Source organism: Delphinus delphis, chromosome 21 (assembly GCF_949987515.2).
Source record: "Delphinus delphis chromosome 21, mDelDel1.2, whole genome shotgun sequence".
Lineage (NCBI taxonomy): Eukaryota > Metazoa > Chordata > Mammalia > Artiodactyla > Delphinidae > Delphinus > Delphinus delphis.
In genome coordinates, this window is record NC_082703.1 from 4,911,628 (window position 1) to 4,932,177 (window position 20,550).

Here is a 20,550-nt window from a genome sequence, read left to right on the forward strand (position 1 = left end):
TAAAAAATTATATATATATATATATATATACACATAAATTCAGAAAACAGTCAACAGAAATCCTCACAAAATTGATGAGGGACATAAACATTTAGATTCTGGAAACTGATCAAACCTAAAATAGAATGGGTCCAAAGTCACTTGCAACAAGAAAGATCATGACTAAACTGCAAACAATAAAAATATCTTCAAAGAAACCAGACAGTAATGTCATATAACCTGTAGAAGAACACCAGTTTGAATGACAGTACATTTCTCATCTGAAAGTCATTAAGTCTCAAAGGAAATACAAGAGCAATTCTCAAATGTTGATAAGAACATTACTTTCCAACATAAATTCTACATCTGGCAAATGTATCCTTTAAAAATTAAGGAAAAAGAGAGACTTTCTCTGACAGAGGAAAACTAACAGATTCAGTCTACAGCACACATACTCTAAGATAATGGCAAAAAGAAACTCCAAGAAACAAAGGTAATACATCACAAAAAGGCTTAGGTAGTCTTAAGGAACTGGGACAAACAGAAGGGTTTAAAATACGGGTAAATATAATGAACTATCGTTTCCCTCACGCAGTCCAGTAAAAATAAAATAGTGATACGTTTTAAGTGGTTTCTTAATTACATGCGTTTCTGAAACACCGCCGTCATTGGTGTTTGTCCTAGTCTTCTGTGGCACTGTAATTTGTATAAGTGATGTTTCAGTGTCTGCAGTAAGGAAAACAGGTGTGAGCGTTCCCCAGCTCACGGCAGCATCCTTATCCTTCTCTTATTTGTCCTTTCCTATGGATCTTCCAAGCCCGAGCGCACGCACGCGCACACACACACGCACACAGACATACACACACACACACACAATCACACCGCGCAGGGTTCCAGGAAGAGGCTCCTCTAGAAGTGGGAGTGTTACTACCCCACCACCGTCCAGAGACCCTCGGGGTGGGCTGACCTCAGCCCTGGGTAGGTGAAGAAGGGCTGCTCCCAGGACCCCATCCAGGCTCCCTCCTCCCCCCACCTCCCTGGAAGACAGGCGCCCCCTCCTGCGGCGCAGGGTCCCCGAGTGAGGGACAAGTATCTCAGTCCTGCTCAGAGCCCTCCGACCAGCGGGCCCGCCAGCGGCCTGAAACTGGGCGGGCTCGGACCCGACCCCGGACTCTCCCCAGCCTGGCCTGGGCTTCTGCAGCAAGGAGGGCGACGTCCCCCGCGCCAAGGGACCCTGCGACGACGGGCCACCCTCCTATCCAGCAGGGTCCTCACTTACGATGGCCCGCGGAGGTCAGCAGGCCCAGCCCTGAGAGGAACAGCAAGAGAGACAGCATTGCGTGGCCGGCCGGCCTCGCCACCGCGAGGGCGGTTGACTGGAAACCGTGCAGCGAGCGCGCGGGGCCCTGCGCTCTAGGTCCCGTCGGGGAGGGGCGGGAGCGGAGGGGCGGGGAGGGAGGGCAAAGAGGGCGGAGGGGCGGGGCTGGGAGGGAGGGCAAAGCAGAGGGGCGGGGCGGGGCGGGAGCGGAGGGGCGGGGCGGGGTGGGGCGGGACTGGGGCGGGGCGGGGTGGAGCGGGACTGGGGCGGGGCGGGGTGGGGCGGGACTGGGGCGGGGAAGGATTGGAGTTGTCTGACCGGGCTGGAAGGCTACGTACTATTCTATGTATAGTATGATGTCATTTGCAAAGTTATGTATTCAGTTCAAATTCTAGGGATCCATACTTTTATTTCCAACAACCTGTTGAATACCTGATAGTCCACAAATGCCTGAAATTCAACATATCTTCAACCAAACTTATTATCTCCCAACTCCTGTACAAATCTGCTTCTGGTAAATGTGTTGCCACTATAATTTCAGTTGCCTAGTCATTAACAATTTCAGAAACCTTCATATAAAGTAGTCAACAAACCTGTCTTTTCTATATCTATTATAAGGGTAAACCAAATCTATAAAATAAAACATTAATTTTCTCTGGTACCAGAAATGAAAATGAAAAAGGACTCTTCTTTCTCTCTCTCTCTCTCTCTCTCTCTCACACACACACACACACACACACACACACATACACACACACACAGGCACAGGCACAGGCACACAGACACTCCCTTTTCTTAGACAACTTCCTTTAAAAACATGTAATTGTTAATCCTTTCTCTGTCTCTTGAAGGTGTAAATCTTTTTGAAAATTAAGTGCGACTCTTGCCAGCTTTACATTCCAGGGATGTTTTTCTTAAGTACTTTGTAGTCATCTGTTGCAATCATAAGCATTATGGAAAATAACTCTCTGTATCCCTGGCACCTCGAGATTTAGTCTCCAGCCTAGCCCCTCAGCTCCCTCCCAGCCCCTCTGCTCCAGGCTTCCAGTCCCGCCCCGCCCCGCCCCGCCCCTCCGCTCCGCCCTCCCTCCCAGCCCCGCCCATCCCGCCCCGCCCCTCTGCTCTGCCCTCCCTCCCAGCCCCGCCCCTCCGCCCTCTCTGCCCTCCCTCCCCGCCCCTCCGCTCCCGCCCCTCCCCGACGGGACCTAGAGCGCAGGGCCTCGCGCGCTAGCTGCGGTTTCCAGTCAACCGCCATCGCGGTGGCGAGGCCGGCCCAATGCTGTTTCTCTTGCTGCTCCTCTCAGGGCTGGGTCGGCTGACCTCCGCGGGCCATCGTAAGTGAGGACCCTGCTGGATAGGAGGGTGGCCCGTCGTCGCAGGGTCCCTTGGCACGGGGGTCGTCGCCCTCCTTGCTGCAGAAGCCCAGGCCAGGCTGGGGAGAGTCCGGCGTCAGGTCCGAGCCCAACCAGTTTCAGGGTCTTGGCGGGCCCGCTGGTCGGAGGGCTCTGAGCAGGACTGAGATAGTTGTCCCTCACTCCGAGACCCTGCACTGCAAGAGGGGGCGCCTGTCTTCCAGGGAGGTGGGGGGAGGAGGGAGCCTGGATGGGGTCCTGGGAGCAGCCCTTCTTCACCTACCCAGGGCTGAGGTCAGCCAGCCCCGAGGGTCTCTGGACGGTGGTGGGGTAGTAACACTCCCACTTCTAGAGGAGCCTCTTCCTGGAACCCTGCGCAGTATGATTGTGTGTGTGTGCGCGTGCGTGCGCTCGGGCTTGGAAGATCCACGAGTGATGTGATAGGAGAGGACAAGTAAGAGAAGGATAAGGATGCTGCTGTGCGCTGGGGAACGCTCACACTTGTTTTCCTTACTGCAGACACTGAAACATCACTTCTACAAATTACAGTGCCACAGAAGACTGGGACAAACACCAATGACGGCGGTGTTTCAGAAACGCATGTAATTAAGAAATCACTTAAAAGATATGAGTATTTTATTTTTACTGGACTGCAAGACCCAAATCAATTCATGCATACCCCTTCATGAAATTTTGTGTCCTAATGACAGTGTTCAAGAGACGTTTTGGTTTTGTCTGAGGGAGAGCAAGTGTTTTGTTTTCATTTCCCAAGTAATATATGAACGTTACAAAACAATTTTAAAACACAGACTCAGAGAAAAGAAATGCCCCGAATTCCTATCCCACAAAATGGAGTCTACAGTCTACCGTAGACTGTTTTCTAGAAAAGATGTACGTTTAAAAATACTTTCTAAAAAATAAATAAATAAGTAAAAATAATTTCTACATTTAAAATACCTTCTATGTAAGTGAGGCCATACTAATCTTTAGCTTGTAGCATGGTTTTAAAATGGCAGTGTATAAAGCGTATCTTCATGCCTGTATTTACATACATAGGCATATATAAATCTTTGTAAAAAGTAAAAGTAATGTTATTTCTGATCTGCTTAGAATAGTAAAGCGTGTACATTGTAAAATTAAATCTAGACAGTACAGAGACGTTAAGTAAGTGAATGGCTGCCTCACTTTCTAAAGGCAGTAAGTTTGAAGGGAATGAAGTTTTAGAGACATACATACACACATGCACATATACTTTTAATGATCATTTATGAGATTTGTAATTGGGTTTTTCATTTATGTGTAGAGTTAGGATTTATTTTTATGATAATAAATCCAGCCCTGTCATTATTTTTCCTAACTTCATGGTAACTTATGTGTAACATCATATAGTATTTCAAATTTTATACATGCAGGTAGTTTCATAAACCTTCCTGAATAGTCAATAGGATCAACAGGCAAACCACTATAAAAAATTTTGATAAGCATTGAAAAATGTCTACCAGAAAAGTTGCATTATATTTGACTCCCATTAACAGAAATAGTGACGCCTATCTTCCTGAGGCCTCTCCAGGTCTCTTCAGTCTTCTCATCTTTGCTCTTGTGTACATCCTAGTGAATGCTTCACTTTTAACAGGTATTTTTTGGTTAAACCTTAACAAAAGATATCTTTCTGTATATTGACTACTTGAATCATTTTGTTAGTTGTCAGTTTCTTTCTGGTTTTGACTTCTTTTTTAATAAGAATTAGTAGCTTTAGATAGGACAGTTTGTTTTCAAGAAGGAAGAAGTGTTGATGTAAACACACACAGGGATGGGAGAGGAATCCATTGATTAGAACCTCAGTGGCAAGATCGGAGAGGAATGTCCTCAAATGCCAGCTGAAAAACTGTACTAGACACTGGGGCAGGTTTTATAGAGTGGTCTACTTCTGACTGGCTCACTCTGTGGTACCAAGAAACACCAGCGATTATGTATTTATAAAAGCTGTCACACCCCCAACATGAATATCTGGAGACGCTGAAATGTTTAGGAGAGTATAACGTACACTGGGAAGATGCTACCAAAAGAAAACATGAGGATCCATGATGATAGCAGGAAAAAGACAGTATTTGGTACACACACGTGTGCGCATGCATACACACACACACACCATTATGAGATAAGCATCGTTACATAATAATAATAAAATATTCAGTTCCTAGGTAACATATAAAAATTCTAAATTTGTATGAATTTAACAAAATGTCCTCAGCATATATAAAATGAAAACTGATAGCACGACAGGGAGACATTTTCAAATCCATTTCCATAGGGAGATCTTAAAATGTTTTTCTCAATTTTATGATTGACCATAAAATTCTTCATAAAGAGAAAGAAAATTTGAACAACAAAAAGAAACATTTTATTGATGGATAAAGTGAACCCAATGAAGTTTGTGTATTGTTTTCCCCTTTCTGTTCTATGTTAAGACTTGCTAGAGTCTAGGGATATCACACGTGAGGCTTTTAGTAAATGATAAAACCCCTGGTGCAGCAAGACGAAGAGAATTCAGGCAAATGTCAGGAATCCAGGAAGCATCCGCAATGAGCTAGCTCTCCGCGAACCCAACCTCTGTGCTCCCGGAACACGCTGAGTCTCTGGCTTGAAATCACAAGATTTATGGGAGGAAGTTTGGCTTTGGGAGAGCTCCTTGCAAAGCTTTCAGTGACTTTTTAAGTAGCCAAGCCAGTCTTGTCAAACTAGGTAGGGAAACACAACGGAAGCTAACCTTGGCCAGGGGAGTTTTGAACCCTACACAGTGCATTATAAATCTTACTGCCCTCTTCAGGCGAGAGTCAGAAACACCCAGAGTTGTCGGTATCCCCAGAAATAGATAAGAGCTTTTCTAATCAAGCTGCACTTAATGCTCTATCTCCGTTGTAAATAATGCTTCTCAAGACTAGTTCTCATACTTTTCAAGAACATATAGTGTCATTCAACAGAATTGACCACAGCAAGGAAAATAAATAAATAAACGCAAATATGGATAGTACAGAACTCATCATCTGTCAACAATACAATTAGGTTAAAACTTAACAGAATAACTGAAAAATGTATTTGGACATTTAAAAGTATACTTCTACGTGATTCACGGGTTGAAGGAGAAATCATAAATCACAATGGATATTAAATAATAAACAATGAACGAGAATGAAGAAATTACAAAGAAAAATTTGAATTCCACTCTGAAGATGGTATAGGAGCATAATTTATAACCACAAATAATTAAACAAGCGACAAAAAATGGTCAGCAATTTAAAATTAGAAAAATAATTATAACCTTAAAATTCTTAAAGATGCTGCTTAAATTAAGAAGTAGAATTAATGAAAGACAAAAGTAAGCTGAAGTAGCCTGGATTCACAATGTCAAAAGTTGATTTCTGAGAAGAATATAAAACAGAACTTTTGGTGAGATAGACTAAGGAAAACGAAAAGGAGAAGGAAAAGATGTACTGTTAGAAATAAGACATACACAAATGTGGATTGGCCAATTGGATGTGAATTGCTAATATCATTCTTTAGGAATTGCCTTTTAACTTTCTTAATGGTGTCTTTAGGTGAACATCAGATTTTAGTTTAATTTTAGTTTCCTCTTAAAAGGGGACTTGCTTTGTATTGTTTAATTTTCCATTTATTTGCCCTAGAAATTGCAAAGTAGGAAAAGATAATAAAATTCAAGTTCCTTCAAAGGTTACTCAGCATTTCTAAATGTAACCATTTGAAGTTAAAAATTTGATTATGATAGTTAAATGCTAATGACTTATGCTCTTACTTTTGAAATAGATTTAGACTCCTAGATTTTATGTAAGTTTGATTATGATTAATTCTGTCACACATTCCAAGATTGAAGAAAGATAACTGTAACTATAATTATATATATATATAATTTTGATACACTCATGATACAATACATGCTTATATGAAAGAGTACATATATTTTTAAAAATTAGGGCTTCTGACTTTTAAGGATTTGAAATATCTAATAATTACATTCTCTCTGACTACTTTGCTGTAGGTCACCTATGCCATCAAAATTGACAGGAAAACATACACTCTCCACCTTGAAAAACAGTAAGTGGCCATGCTTCTTTTCATACAGTTGTTTTTAGTTTCTTACATTTTTACAGTGACTACCTTAAATTGAGCCTAAATTTAGAGCCTAAATATGCAAGAGCATAAATGTTATATTTATTTAATATGTTAAGTTTTCTTGGTGATTCATGTCAGACTAGAATTTCGAGTCTTTATCTTTAGATTTTTAAATCTAATATTCAAACCCAACTGTAATTTAATGATATAAGTATTAAAGTATATCAGACACATGAAAATCATTTTATGTAACTCCTTAAAGTATAATTACAGTTGCAGCTATCAAGGGAATAAGTTTATCTGTCCATGATTAATTTTATTTGTTTCATGTCATTTTACATAATTATATGATTTTTAAGCATTTTATTTGATATTACACTCTAGTTTTGTCTCATTTTGCTATAGGATATATTTTTAATCTCTTCAGTTTTCTACTTCCACTCTGTGAGGAAACCAGTATCAATATCCTGTGTGTATCATTCCATGATTTTCTATTTTAAATTTCATCTTTACCTGAAATAAAACATATAGAAACCTACCAGAAAAGGGTTTTTTTTGTTTTGTTTTGTTTTCTTGCACAAATGGAAATAGTGTTCTGCGAGTGTCAGGTCTTATCTAATAATGGCACTTACTTTCTTGCTCTATGTATAAATTTTTACTCATTTTTAATGGATGAGATCCCATAGTATGTAATATTGATGGGTAATGAAGTTATTTCCAGGGAGATTTTGTTTCATAGTCTTGATATTAATAAGTGGGCTTCTGGATCAAGCAGGATGAGTGCTGATAATAGTAGTAATAGTAATAATAATAAATAATAATAATGAAAGCAACTGACATTTATTGAGCACGTACCATATTCCAGGCGTATTTCTAAGCAATTTGCAGGTAGTAACTGATTAATTTTCACAACCACCTCTAAGGTAGGCCTTCTTTATTACTCACATTTTATAGCATGTAAAGATTTTGAGAGATATTGCGAGTTACTTTCTAAAAACCGTAGCAGTTTAGATTTCCAAAAGCATGCGTGATGTACTAAAATGTTGTATCTCATCTTAATGTCAGGTTGTATTTCCCTAAATGATTTCTCTAAATAGTTATTGGCTAGTTCATTTTCCTGTATGGGGTTTGCCTATTCACGTAGTTTTCTCATTATTATTTCTTCTCATTTTAATATACTTTATTTTTTAGAGCAGTTTTAGGTTCCCAACAAAAGTGAGTGGAAGGCGCAGAGATTTCCCGTATATCCTTACACCCCACACGTGCATAGCTTCCTCCATTATCAACATTCCCCACCAGAGTGATGTATTTGCTGTAACTGATGACCCTGCATTGACACATCATTCATTATCACCCAAAGTCCGTAGTTTATATTAGCATGCTATTTTTTATATTTTTTTTTCTATGAATGAATAAAAATAAAAAAGGAAAATTCTGAGATTAGTATAAACAATTAAGTTCTTACCATGAATGATGCACATATAAGCATTTTTCCTACATATTAAAAAAAAGGGTACATGGCCATAATAATGAAATCTATTATTCCCATACCCAGACCTCTTCAATCGTCTCACCCCCCAGTGCCGATTACCATTATGATATTGACACATATTCTTCTGCCATATTTTTAGGGTCTTTCATCCATATGTCTAAAGAGCAATAAAAATCATGTTTTGATGCATCCTTCAAATAGACATGAATGGCACAAGAGTGTATATTCCATTATACAATTTGTTATGGTGGATCAGAAGGGTAGGTAAGGGTGGACCTTAACATGGTGAATCACAAAAGTGACCCCAGTTCTTTACCTTTCCCTGTATTTTCACTCCTTGCCATATAACTTTGAGGTTCTCTCATCAAGAGGTGGAGTGTATACAACTCAACAACTACCTCACACTCATTCTTCATGGGTGTGAAGAGCCCAAGGTTAGAAGGGCTCTGTGCTTGGATTCATGCTCTTCTGATGCTATCCTGAGATTCTTAGAACTTTTGAATGAGAGGCCCCGCATTTTCATTTTACTTTGGGGGCCTGGCAAATTACTAGACCAGTTTGGGGCTATGTCACTTACTTTGGCCAGAGAGATGTTGGCTGCCTTGATTCCAACACAGACTTGACAGAAAGCTTTTCTGCTTTCCATCTTGTTTGTCTGTCATCGCCATGAGAATATGCTCGGGCTTAGCTTGCTGGACGATTAAAGACACGTGGATCACAGCCAGGGTGCTCTATTTATCCCTACAGCAGCCAACATTCAGCTGAATCCTGTACCACTGAGCAAGCCTGGCCACAATTAGCAGAGCTGCCATGGCTACCCACACATGACCCACAAGTGTGAGCAATAGGTACTTATTGTAAGGTCGGATCTTAACAAACGGCACCGTGAAACAGAGGAAAGCTTCAAGTGAGCTTTATTAGGGAGCGCTCCCGGGCGAGGTTCACTGGTCCGAGAGAAAGGGGCCAGAGAAGTCGCACCCCGGCGAGGGTTGGGCAAGATTTTATAGGGGAAGAAGGGAAAGGGGTGTGGTGAATCTGGGAGGGCGCAGGGTATTCCTTATTTGGTGATCTTTTCGGGTATCCTGGGGGACCGTTAGTCCCGCCCCTCGAAAGGCGGGAAGGCTGGGCTGGGTTCAAAGTCCCCAGGTCAGTTCCTGGAACTGGGTGGTCCGGAATGTCTCCAGGGCAGTTTCTGGAACTGGGTGGTCCGGAGAATTTCGGTCTGATGCAACCTGTGAATCTGATTGTGTTCCCCTGCCTCGGGCTAGTTGGCCTTACATCCCGACATCTTTGGTGTAATGGGGCGGCGTTCTGATCTCTGGCTACTTCATGCTGAGTGGGGGCGTCGAAAAGGGAGTCGGGTGACCAGAGGTCCGAGGCTTAGGGGAGACCAGTGAGGGGTTCTGTAGGAAGCAAGGTGTAAGGACCGAGGAGCATTTGGTTTGTGGCCACCAGAGAGACTTCCTCCATGCGCCTGCGAAGGAACCTAAGAAAACAGGGAGCAAGCATGAACAAGATACAGATGAGAATTAAGGGGCCTAAGATTGGTGTTAGCCAGGTATAGAGGGTGGATCGCCACCAATCGGGAATTGGGGAGGCGGACTGTTGGTGTTTGCGTTGGAGTTCTTCTCTTAAGCGATGGAGGGCTTTTACGTTGTCTTACGTTGTCTTCGAATCCTGTTTCATTGATGTAATAGCAGCATTCCTCCTGTAGGAAGAGGCAGGTACCTCCTTTGTCGGCCGTCAGGAGATCCAGGGCTCGTCTATTTTGGAGGGCAACTTGGGCTACTGAGGTGATCTGGCGCTGGAGGGAGGTGATGGAGGCGGCAGAAGCCTGGATGCCTAGCTGGAGTTTCTGTTCTAGGTCACGGGATGTTGAGACACTGTGTGTTAGGGCTCCTCCCCCGATGCCCGCAGCAACGAGAGAGGAGGCTAGGGAAATGCCTGCGACCATAGGGAGAAAGATGGCCCTTTGGCCCTTAGAGAGGTCGACGGCTCGCGTGAGTGCTATCAGTTAAGCCCTTTGAGAGGTTGTCCCTTCTGGGAGGCTGTTAGCCTTGATAATAGTTGAGATAGTTACCACCGCATAGGCTGCCTGTCGGCGTCCATCAGGACCGAGTATTGAGCTACCGTCCACAAAGAGAGTGCGGTCCGGATTTGAAAGAGGGGTGTCAAAGAGTCCCTCTCTTGGTGGTTTGAAGGGTTCTATGACATGAGGGCAGGAATGGGATGGAAAACCCCCGGTGCCAGAGATAGGCAGGAGGGAAGCCGGGTTCAGGCGAGGGGAGAGATCAAGAGAAATAGCTGGGTTTTCAATGAATAGTAGGTGGAACTCCTGGATGCGGGAGGGGCCCAGGAGGGAGAGAGACTTGTGGCCTAGGAGGTCGACCAGCCGGTGGGAGGAAAGCACGCTTAGTGGGTGGGCCAGAGTCAATTTGAGTGTTTGTTTGGTCAGTTCAGCTGCGCTGCTAGGGCCCGAAGGCATGGTTGCCATCCCCGCATGGTTGGGTCTAGCTGTTTGGAGAGGTAAGCCACGGGGCGGTAGGAAGGCCCTACAGGCTGGGCAAGGAGTCCAGTGGCCATTCCGGCCCGTTCATCCACAAAAATGTGAAAAGGTCGGTTTGGGTTGGGCAGAGAAAGGGGAGGAGAAGATATCAGAGCGTTACGGAGGGTGAGAAAGGCCTGCTGAACGGCGGAAGGAGAGGAGAGGGGTCCTTGAGGGGTTTCTTTAGCGGCTAGATATAAGGGTTTAGCGAGGAGAGCAAAGTTAGGCATCCGGTGTCGGAAAAATCCTATAAGGCCCAAAAAGGAGAGAATTTGTTCCGCTGTTTCCAGAGGCTGGAATTCACGGATAATCCGGGTGCGATCGGCTGTTAGACCTTTTGTGGTAGGAGTAAGGTGGAGCCCCAGGTAGGTTACAGAAGATACAGATAACTGAGCCTTGGCTGGGGAGACCCGATAACCGCGAGGGCCAAGGTAATTGAGGAGATCTGCAGTATGTTGTCTTGAGAGGCTGAGAGATGGGCTACAAAGGAGGAGGTCATCTGCATACTGAAGGGGTGTGCTGGGGGTAAGGGAGCAGGAAGTGAGGTCCCGTGCGAGCGCCTGACCGAAGAGGTGAGGACTGTCGCGGAAGCCCTGGGGAAGAACTGTCCAGGTGAGCTGACTGGAAGTATGAGTATCCGGACCCGTCCAGGTAAAGGCGAAGAGGAAATAGGAGTCGGGATGTAGGGGGATAGTGAAAAAGGCATCTTTGAGATCCAGAACCGTAAAGTGGGTTGTGGATGGGGGGATATGGGAGAGCAAGGTGTATGGGTTTGGTACTACTGGGTGGAGAGGAATTATGGCCTCATTGATTAGTCGGAGGTCCTGGACCAGGCGATAATCCCCAGAGGCCTTGCGGACAGGCAGGATGGGGGTGTTGCAGGGAGAGTCAGTGGGGATAAGGAGTCCCTGGTTTAGGAGTCTGGTGATAATAGGTTGTAGGCCCCTAAGGTGAGTCTCAGAGATGGGAAATTGGGGCCTTGATGGAAATTTGGAGGGGTCCTCTAGGCGGATGAGGACGGGGGAATGGTGTGTTGCTATTATGGGCTTAGAAGTATCCCAGACTTGGGGATTGATTGGGTTCGGTGTGATTGGAAGAGGGGGATAGGAGGGGGAGGGTTCTAGAGACAGGCCGAGAAGAGGAAGCAGGAGTTGGGAGGAGGGGACCTTAGGGTCAAGTCTAACAAGCTGGAGGGAGGCCCCTAAGTGGAAAAGGACATCTCGGCCTAGCAAGGGAACTGGGCAGGATGGTATGACTAAGAAGGAATGAGTAAAAGGGAGTCCTTCGATATGACATGGGAGTGGACCGGTCTGGAGTGGGAAGGATGGTTTGCCATCAATACCCATGACCGAGATCTGGGAAGGAGAAACTGGCCCGGAATAAGTAGGCAGGACCGAATAGGTAGCCCCCGTGTCCGCCAGAAATGAGATGGACTTACCCGCTACCTGTAGCGTTACCCTGGGCTCGGCGAGGGTGATGGGGGTCTTCGAGTCTGGGCGACGTCAGTCGTCAGCCAATCCCAGCAGTTCGAGTGGTAATGCCGTTGGGTCGGCCTGCCCCCCCCCCCCCCCCCCCCCCCCCGTGGAGACGCTGAGAGAGGGCCAGTCGTAGGGCAGTCACTCTTCCAGTGGCCCGTTGGCCCGCAGCTGGGACAGGGCTTAGAAGGAGGTTGGGGACTGGGACATTGGCGAGCCCAATGGCCTTCTTTTCCTCATTTGAAGCAGGCCCCCGGCGGGGTTGCCTTTTGCGGACCCTGTGGATGCTGTGATCCATGGGAGATGGCCGGCCTTAGGGCGGCTACAAGAGCTTGGGTTTGGAGGGCCACCTTCTGGTGCATCCGAGCCTGTCGGCTGGATTCTGCCAAATCCTCACGGCCATTATAGAGTTTAAAGGCCATTCTTACCAGATCTCGAATAGGGGTTTGAGGGCCGTCTTCTGCCCGTTTTAATTTCTTTTGGATGTCCGGGGCTGATTGGGTGATAAAATGGGTGGTTAGGACCGCTGCCCCTGCCGGGGTGTCGGGATCCAGCCGGTGTAGAGGCGATTGAGAAAGATAGCTGGATTTTCGTTAGGTTCTTGGGTTATCTCTTTTAGTTTTTCAAAATGGACTAGCTTATGAGCGGCAGCCTGCATGCCAGCCAGGAGGCACTGGATCGTGAGGTCGCGTTTACGGCGGCCATCTTGGCCATCCTGATAAGTCCAGCCTGGATCGGTGCCAGGTACGGCAGTCGCTCCGACAGGCATGGAGTTGCCGGTAAGGTGAACCTGATCTGCATGGTTTCGGGCAGCAGTTTGAATTCTTTCCCTTTCGTCAGGGGTTAAGGTAGAGGACAGAACCACGAAGATATCGTGCCAGGTTAGATAGTAAGCTTGAGATAAATAGCGAAATTCTTTGATGTAGCAGGAAGAGTCGGCAGAAAAGGAGCCTAATCGCTTTTCTATTTGAGAGAGATCTTGGAGAGAAAAAGGAACATCGACTCTGACCAGTCCTTCGGCTCCTGCTACCTCCCTCAGAGGGCAGAGGAGATTTGGATCTTGGGAGTCTTGAGAGCGCGTAAGCAAGGGGCGTGGGAGGACAAACCGTTGAGGGAGGCGGGGGAGCGGTTGGAGGGGCCGGAGCGGGTTCGGGAGGAGGAGGGACCGCTTCAGGGTAGGGTGAGGGTTGGAGAGGAGTTCTGAAGGGGGGAGTGGTAAGAGATTCGGGAGGGTCGGTTAGTGGGGAGGAATCCAAGGGGATTGAGGTTTTGGATGGAGGAGATGTTTGTTTGGCAAGGAGGATTTGAGAGGTAGAACAATTGACGCAAAGGGAGGGGCGGGAGCGCAAATACCAGAAGGCCTGAACCTAGGGGACCTCGGACCATTTGCCCGTCCTGTGGCAGTAATTATCTAGATCACGGAGGATGTTAAAATCGAAAGTCCCTTCAGGATTGATTGTCTAGAGGATATTGTGGCCAGGCCACAGTGGAATAGAAAATAAGCCGTCGGCAACGGAGATCTTGGGAGAAGCCGAGGGCTGTAAAATTGGCTAGGAGACACCCCAGGGGCGTCTTAGGATCTGGTTTCGATTGCGAGGTTCCCATGACCCCCAGTCCGTCCCTGAGTGAATGGAGAGGGAGAGAGGCGTCCCGGGTCTCAATCTCCAATTCACGGCAGGTCGGAGGGCGGTCAGGCGATTGGGACGTCTCCACAGTTGCCCGAGGCCCGGAGAGAGGACGGAGGAATCCCTGACGCGGCCGCGATTAAAGACAGGGAGTCCGGTGGGCAGGGACTCTGAGGGTCGGAGGGAACTAGGGAGGGGGACTTACCCCGTTTTCTGCCGGATCGGGTGGATGAGTAGAGGTTCCCTGTTTGTCTCCTGGGGGAGGGGAGGAGCGGCCCGCACCGTAACCCGCGGGGCTTGGTACCCCTCCCGGTTTTCGGCACCAAATGTAAGGTTGGATCTTAACAAAGGGCACCGTGAAACAGAGGAAAGCTTCAAGTGAGCTTTATTAGGGAGCGCTCCCGGGCGAGGTTCACTGGTCCGAGAGAAAGGGGCCAGAGAAGTCGCACCCCGGCGAGGGTTGGGCAAGATTTTATAGGGGAAGAAGGGAAAGGGGTGTGGTGAATCTGGGAGGGCGCAGGGTATTCCTTATTTGGTGGTCTTTTCGGGTATCCTGGGGGACCGTTGGTCCCGCCCCTCGAAAGGCGGGAAGGCTGGGCTGGGTTCAAAGTCCCCAGGTCAGTTCCTGGAACTGGGTGGTCCGGAATGTCTCCAGGGCAGTTTCTGGAACTGGGTGGTCCGGAGAATTTTGGTCTGATGCAACCTGTGAATCTGATTGTGTTCCCCTGCCTCGGGCCAGTTGGCCTTATACTTATTAGTGTTCGTTGTGCAACATTTTGCATAATATTATTTGTTGAGATTCATTCATAATGATGTGTGCAAAACGGGTTTGTTTTTTAAAATGCATATGTAGCCATAAAATGAATATATTCCATTAATTATTTATCCTCCCATATTTACAGCAAGAACAGCTCTATCATGGACATCCTTGACCATGACTTCCTGGGCCCCAGTGAAATTGATGGATTATAAATAAGAAATTTCTCAAGTGCTATATAATGCCAGTTTTTTTCTTCAAAAGCCTTATAACCAATTTTTACTCATGCCAATAGCTTAAAAGTGTTTCTGTTCTCCACATTCTCGACAAAATGAATATCTTCACACACTTATTTTTGTTAATTAGTGGATGACAAATGCTGTTTTATTGTTGTTTTAATATGCACTTCACTGGTTATTAATAACACTTAGTGTCTTTTCCAGTGTTTACTGACCGTTCTCATTGACTTGCTTTTCCTGAGATTTTGGTGTTTTTTTGTTTTTGTTTTTTTGCCGGGAGCGGGGCAGTCGTTATTTTTTATTCATTTGTTTTGAGTTATTTATTTTCAATCTATGGCTTTATCTTTCTGTTTTTCTGGTTTTTGTTCCATGATCTATCGTGGGAAGTTTTGTTTTCTGTAGATATTAACACTTTATCTCCTCTATATGTTGCAATTATGCCACCTACACTATTGATTGTCTTCTTCCTTTGTTTTTGGGATTTATTGCTATAAAAATGAAATTTTCATAAAATCATTATATTCATATTTTCTATCCTAGGTTCTCAGATTCCTCTCTTGTGTCTGTTAGAAGTGATAGCATCACATTCGTATAGTATTTCTTAAAATTCTTTTTCCACTTAAGATGTAAATTCACAGCTTTCAGTTTCTTTAACAACAGTATTGCATTTTCCAACTTTCTTCAAAGTTTCTTTTTACTTTTTTTTTTTATTGCAGCTTTATGCTGACTCAGGTATCGTTTAGTTAGAATAACTTCAGATTATTTTCTTCAGATGGAATCTGCAGGTGGCATGCTTCCCGAATCGGTGCATGTCTGCAGATGTCTTTCTTGTTCTCATAACTGAATGACATTTGGCAATGTGTAGAATTTGTGAGTCATATTTCTTTTCTATAAATTTTTGCAATTTGATATAGTCTGTGTGAAGTGAGTTGTCCAGCAGTTTCTGTGTGTGGGTGAGTGTGAGTGTGTGTGTGTGTGTGTGTGAGTTTGTGTGTGTGTGTGTGTGTGTGTGTGTATTACATTAATACTCCCTAATATATCCCAAGTCCCTAAATTTTTCATTTTAATTTTCAGTCCCTACGCATTCTTTTTTCTTCTATGGGAAATCATTGCTTTCATCCTGGGTCTTACTTGTCTGTGTTCCATATCATAGTTTTTTCTACAACTATGATCAAATCTTTATTTTTGACATGCATTTTACCAGCATTTGTTTTCTGTTGGCTAGACCTATAATTCTGTTCACAGTAAGCAAATTCTCTTCGATACATTTATTGAGTTATTTAATATTAACTGTCATGTGTTTTAGTTTCAGAGTATACTTTTTTCTCTTAGAATGATCTCCTTGGAATGCTTATTCATTTCTCTTGAAATTAAGATTATTTTGTTCATCAATGCTACTTCATTTGGAACTAACTTTTAAGCTTTGCATGCTTTTTATTGTTCATTTTCCTTTCATTGGACATTGTTTTTCTTTCAGTGCTCATTTGTATTTTTGTTATGTCACTGATTAAGGCAGACTATTTTGTTGTTTCATACAGAAGCCAAAAGTATGCCTTTGAAAAAGGGCCCAGGATGAATAAACTCGCAAACAAAATTTTTATCCTTTTAATAATGCTTGTCAAATATCTGTTAAGGTTTTTAATCTCTAATTTCTTTTTCCTGGGAAGTACTTCTGGATTCCCACTTCCACCACCTCCATTTAAATGCTTACAGTTATTAAAAGGTGGCTCTGCCCTTGTTTCAGAATTCACGTTCTAGATGCTTGCACCTAAACCAACCCAGCCCATGCAGTTTTTCCTTGAATATATGTGGAATATAAACTGACAGATACCAGTTTTTCTCCGGGAACCTCTCTGGTTTTGTTATTTGAATTGAAGAAAAGGAAAAGTTTTCAAGAAGGAGAGGAAATAGATTGTTACAGGATATTGAATATAGTTCCCTGTGCTATACAGCAGGTCCTTGTTGTTTATCTGTTTTGCATACAGTATTGTGTATCTGTTTAGTCCAAACTCCTAATTTTATCCCTCCCCTCCTTTCCCCTTTGGTAACCATAAGTTTGTTTTCTATGTCTGTGAGTCTATTTCTGTTTTATAAAGGAGATCATTTGTATCATTTTTTTTTAGATTCTACATATAAGTGATATCATAGGATATTTGTCCAACTTACTTTTCTTAGTATGATAAAAGAATCTGAAAAAGAATATATATAGATGTATGTGTGTGTGCATATATATATATATGTATATATATATGACTGAATCACTTTGCTGTACACCTGAAACTAACACAACATTGCAAATCAACTATACTTCACTAAAAATTTTTAAAAAAGAATGAGAGGACATGAAGGAGATAAGAAAAGTAGTGGTGAAAAAAAAGTAGTGGTGAAAAAAGTACTCTGTTAATGCTCTAGTTTCTCTTCCATTCTGGCCTTCAAACCTTCTTGATGTTTGGAATCCGTGAGAAATCCCAGTGTCACTGTTATGGACTAGGGTCCTTGGACTCCTTAATCGATAGAAATTGGTAACTGGCCAGAGAAGGAATTAAGGCAAGGCTTTGTTGGGGCTCGTGCTGCAGCAGGAGGGAGCGAAAACAAGTGACAGGTTCCCTGGCTCACTCTCCGAGGAAGGTGGGCTGGATCCTTAAATGGGGTGAGCCAGGGGCCGATTGGTGGTCTGCCCACTCGCCTGGTGGTGCTGTGTGCAGGGATCATGCGCAGTAAGTACCCTGCTTTTGCTCCTGGCGCCTCCGGAGTGGCAGTCGGTTTGTGGCCTTTGTGTGTCTTATTGTTCATAATTACCCAGACTGCACATGCAGGCAGTTAGTTTTAGTCCCTTGGAGTCCCTCTGTCTTCTGTTGCTCGAGGAGACGTATGTCCAGGCCAAGCGCTCCAGTAAAGGGTCCCGGGTCCCAGCCTGTCTCATCCCTACCGTAAATAACGATGTTAGATTGTTCCATGATAATCACCATCCTCCTTGTAAGAAGATTTTAGTTCCATACCCTGTTTATGTCACGTTTTTCTATAGAAATAACATGAAATTTGAGCAAAAGACTAGAATCCCGCTTCTAAACAAAGGCTTTAAGATCTATCATGTGCTTCTACAATTTTTCTCCTTCTGTTACGAGAAAAGCATGTTCTGTGGAGGGACCATGCCATTTCCTAGGTTCCAGAATGAAGGCAATGTGGAGTTGAACCTGCAGTAACCTTGTGAAGAACATTCATTGTAATTTTAAGGCACTGGGAATTTGGAGGGTGCTTTGTAGCACAGCATAACTTCACAGAAACAAGCTAATGAAATAAGCATGTATTTTTTTGTTTGTTTTTTTATCAATCCATGGCTACTTATTAGCAAATTTTAACTAAGAGATTTACGCCATGAGATGTATTGATGGTTGAATCTATAAAAGAAAACTTTGTTGAGGGAATCTGGAAGTCCTGGATTTTACTAGACAGCAATCTGTGTCATTCCAGTGCCCACACTGGTATCCGGTCATCCTGGTTCTTGCTTTCTCTTATATACATAATGTGCTATCAGAAAGAAAGCTAGATAACGGAGAGATGAGCCCATTTAATTTTTGCGTATTTGAGCTTATAAAATGAAATGTAAGTTTGTTTAATTTCATGACTCTGGAAGTTACTTTTACTAATGCTATTATTACAACGAAGTATTATTATTTTGGTTGAATTAGGTCATTTTTAGACTCTCATTTCCTGGTATATTCATACAACAAGTCAGGGATATTGTATCCAGATTCTTCATTTGTAAAGGTAAGTTTTACTTTATGTTGCGTAGATTTTTATTGTTATGTGGTGAACGTGCCATTGGTGGGAAGAAGAAGAATGCTTTATACTCGGCTGAATTACTGGGCAAACAGATTGATCACAAACCCAAACGTAATGTGGCAGTTGCTCTGAAAGCATATAGAATAGAATGACTACCTTTAAAATTTGGAACTCAGGAATCACTTACCTGAAAAGGTCATTTACACTCTCTGGAAGTAGGAGTAGGAGTTTGAGAGGGGAAAAAAAGTGGGGAAAGGAACTAAGAAGCCACTGAACACAGGGAGAAGTTTTGATGGAGGTACCATAGAACCTGAGCAGTGTAGGGAACAGTGGAAACCACTTTACAGAAAGAGCACAGGAAAGTGAAGTTGCAAAAGCAGTTTGGGTACAGAATCTGAATAGGTTTACATGAAAAACACAGGAATTTGAATTCTTTCCCAAAATACAGGTAAGAGTCAAGAAATGCTTAAACGTATGTGAGAAAGTTGGCTTTAGTCTAAGATACGTATTTTGCCAGAATAGATGATGGGGAAGAGGCAAATGCTAGTGATTGGTCAGATTCTGTTGCTGTGTTGCAATTGAGAGAGAATGAAATTTAAAATATGGTAACCATACAACATTTGTCTTTCTCACCATCTACAAGTAGAAAGCAGGACAAAATCCATGAGACACTTGTTTTCAGACATTTGACAATTAAAAAAAAAAATCAGGAAATCTCTCTCTGACAGAAGGAAAACATGGAAGGCGAATCTCACACTGAACTTGGCCCTCTGACTGGAAATAACGTCTTAACTATAGCACAAGGGTGGAAGCAAACAGGACTCTTTAAGAATTTGGATTTTAAGAGTTCGGGCTGCTGAAGCAGCTGGAACTTGCAGGACCCAGGACCAGAGAAAAAAGGGACTCTGTGTTGATGTACATTTTTTCAGAGAAGGGGAGTTGTCCTTTGTTCCCTGACGGAGGATTAGACAGCATGTGTGGTGGGTAAGACTCTACTGAAGGCTCGAGAGTGAAATGGAGATAATACTAACCGACGGAACAGTGTTGGGAGATGTTGGATTTTCAGCGCAGGCAGTGTAAAGTGACCTTGCTAAAACCCCAGACGTTCAGCTGAGACAGAAAGGCTGAGTGTCTGAAGGAAGGATCAAGCTCTAGAGTAAGAGACACTCTTGGTCACCCCCATTCCCCACCTCAAAGCCTAAAACACAGCGCGGAGACGATTGTGGATGGTTACCATTAAATTAATTGACTTCTGACACAAACAGTGATGCTCTGTAAAGGGTTAAGCCATAGCCGAGGAAGGAAAGAACGCGATAAGTTCAGAAATCAATGAGAGAGAAAAAGGAGAAAGAATGGAATCATTAAAGCTCTGAATTTAGTTGTTTCAAAGGACTAATAAAATTAATAACCCCCAGTATGACTTATCTAGGTCAGAAACAAATTCCACCAATATTAGGGGTGAAAGGAGATATTGCTAGTCATACAGAAGATAAAATGATATCTTGGAGAATTATGACAGCTTTATGCCAATAAATTTGATGATTTAGATGAAATGGACAGCTTCCTTGAAAAGTACAACTTATCAAGATTGAGAGAAGTAATAGAAAATCTCAATCCCTTGAAATCTATTTTTAAACGCTGAATTCCTCAACAGCTACTTTCCACAAAGAAACACCAGGTTTAGTTATTCTCATACTTCACCAACTGAGAGTTTGGCTCTTCCGATTTTAAGCGATTGAAAAGAATGCTTCTGTGAGCGTTCATGTACAATCGTGTAGGTGTGCAGTTTTATTTCTTTGGGATACATACCCAGGAATATCATTGCCAGATCATATGGTGAGTGTATATTCACTTTTG

General features: G+C 43.7%; 1 protein-coding gene across 1 annotated transcript in view; it reads left to right on the forward strand.

Annotated features, from left to right (window-relative positions):
- The first annotated feature begins 2,573 nt into the window (after positions 1-2,573).
- The window catches only part of LOC132417716 (A disintegrin and metallopeptidase domain 3-like), a 125,990-nt gene continuing 108,013 nt past the window's right edge, over positions 2,574-20,550 (forward strand). The window contains 4 exon segments of the mRNA XM_060001493.1: positions 2,574-2,631; positions 3,169-3,251; positions 6,704-6,759; positions 18,600-18,678. Coding sequence (XP_059857476.1) covers positions 2,574-2,631; positions 3,169-3,251; positions 6,704-6,759; positions 18,600-18,678 — 276 coding nt within the window.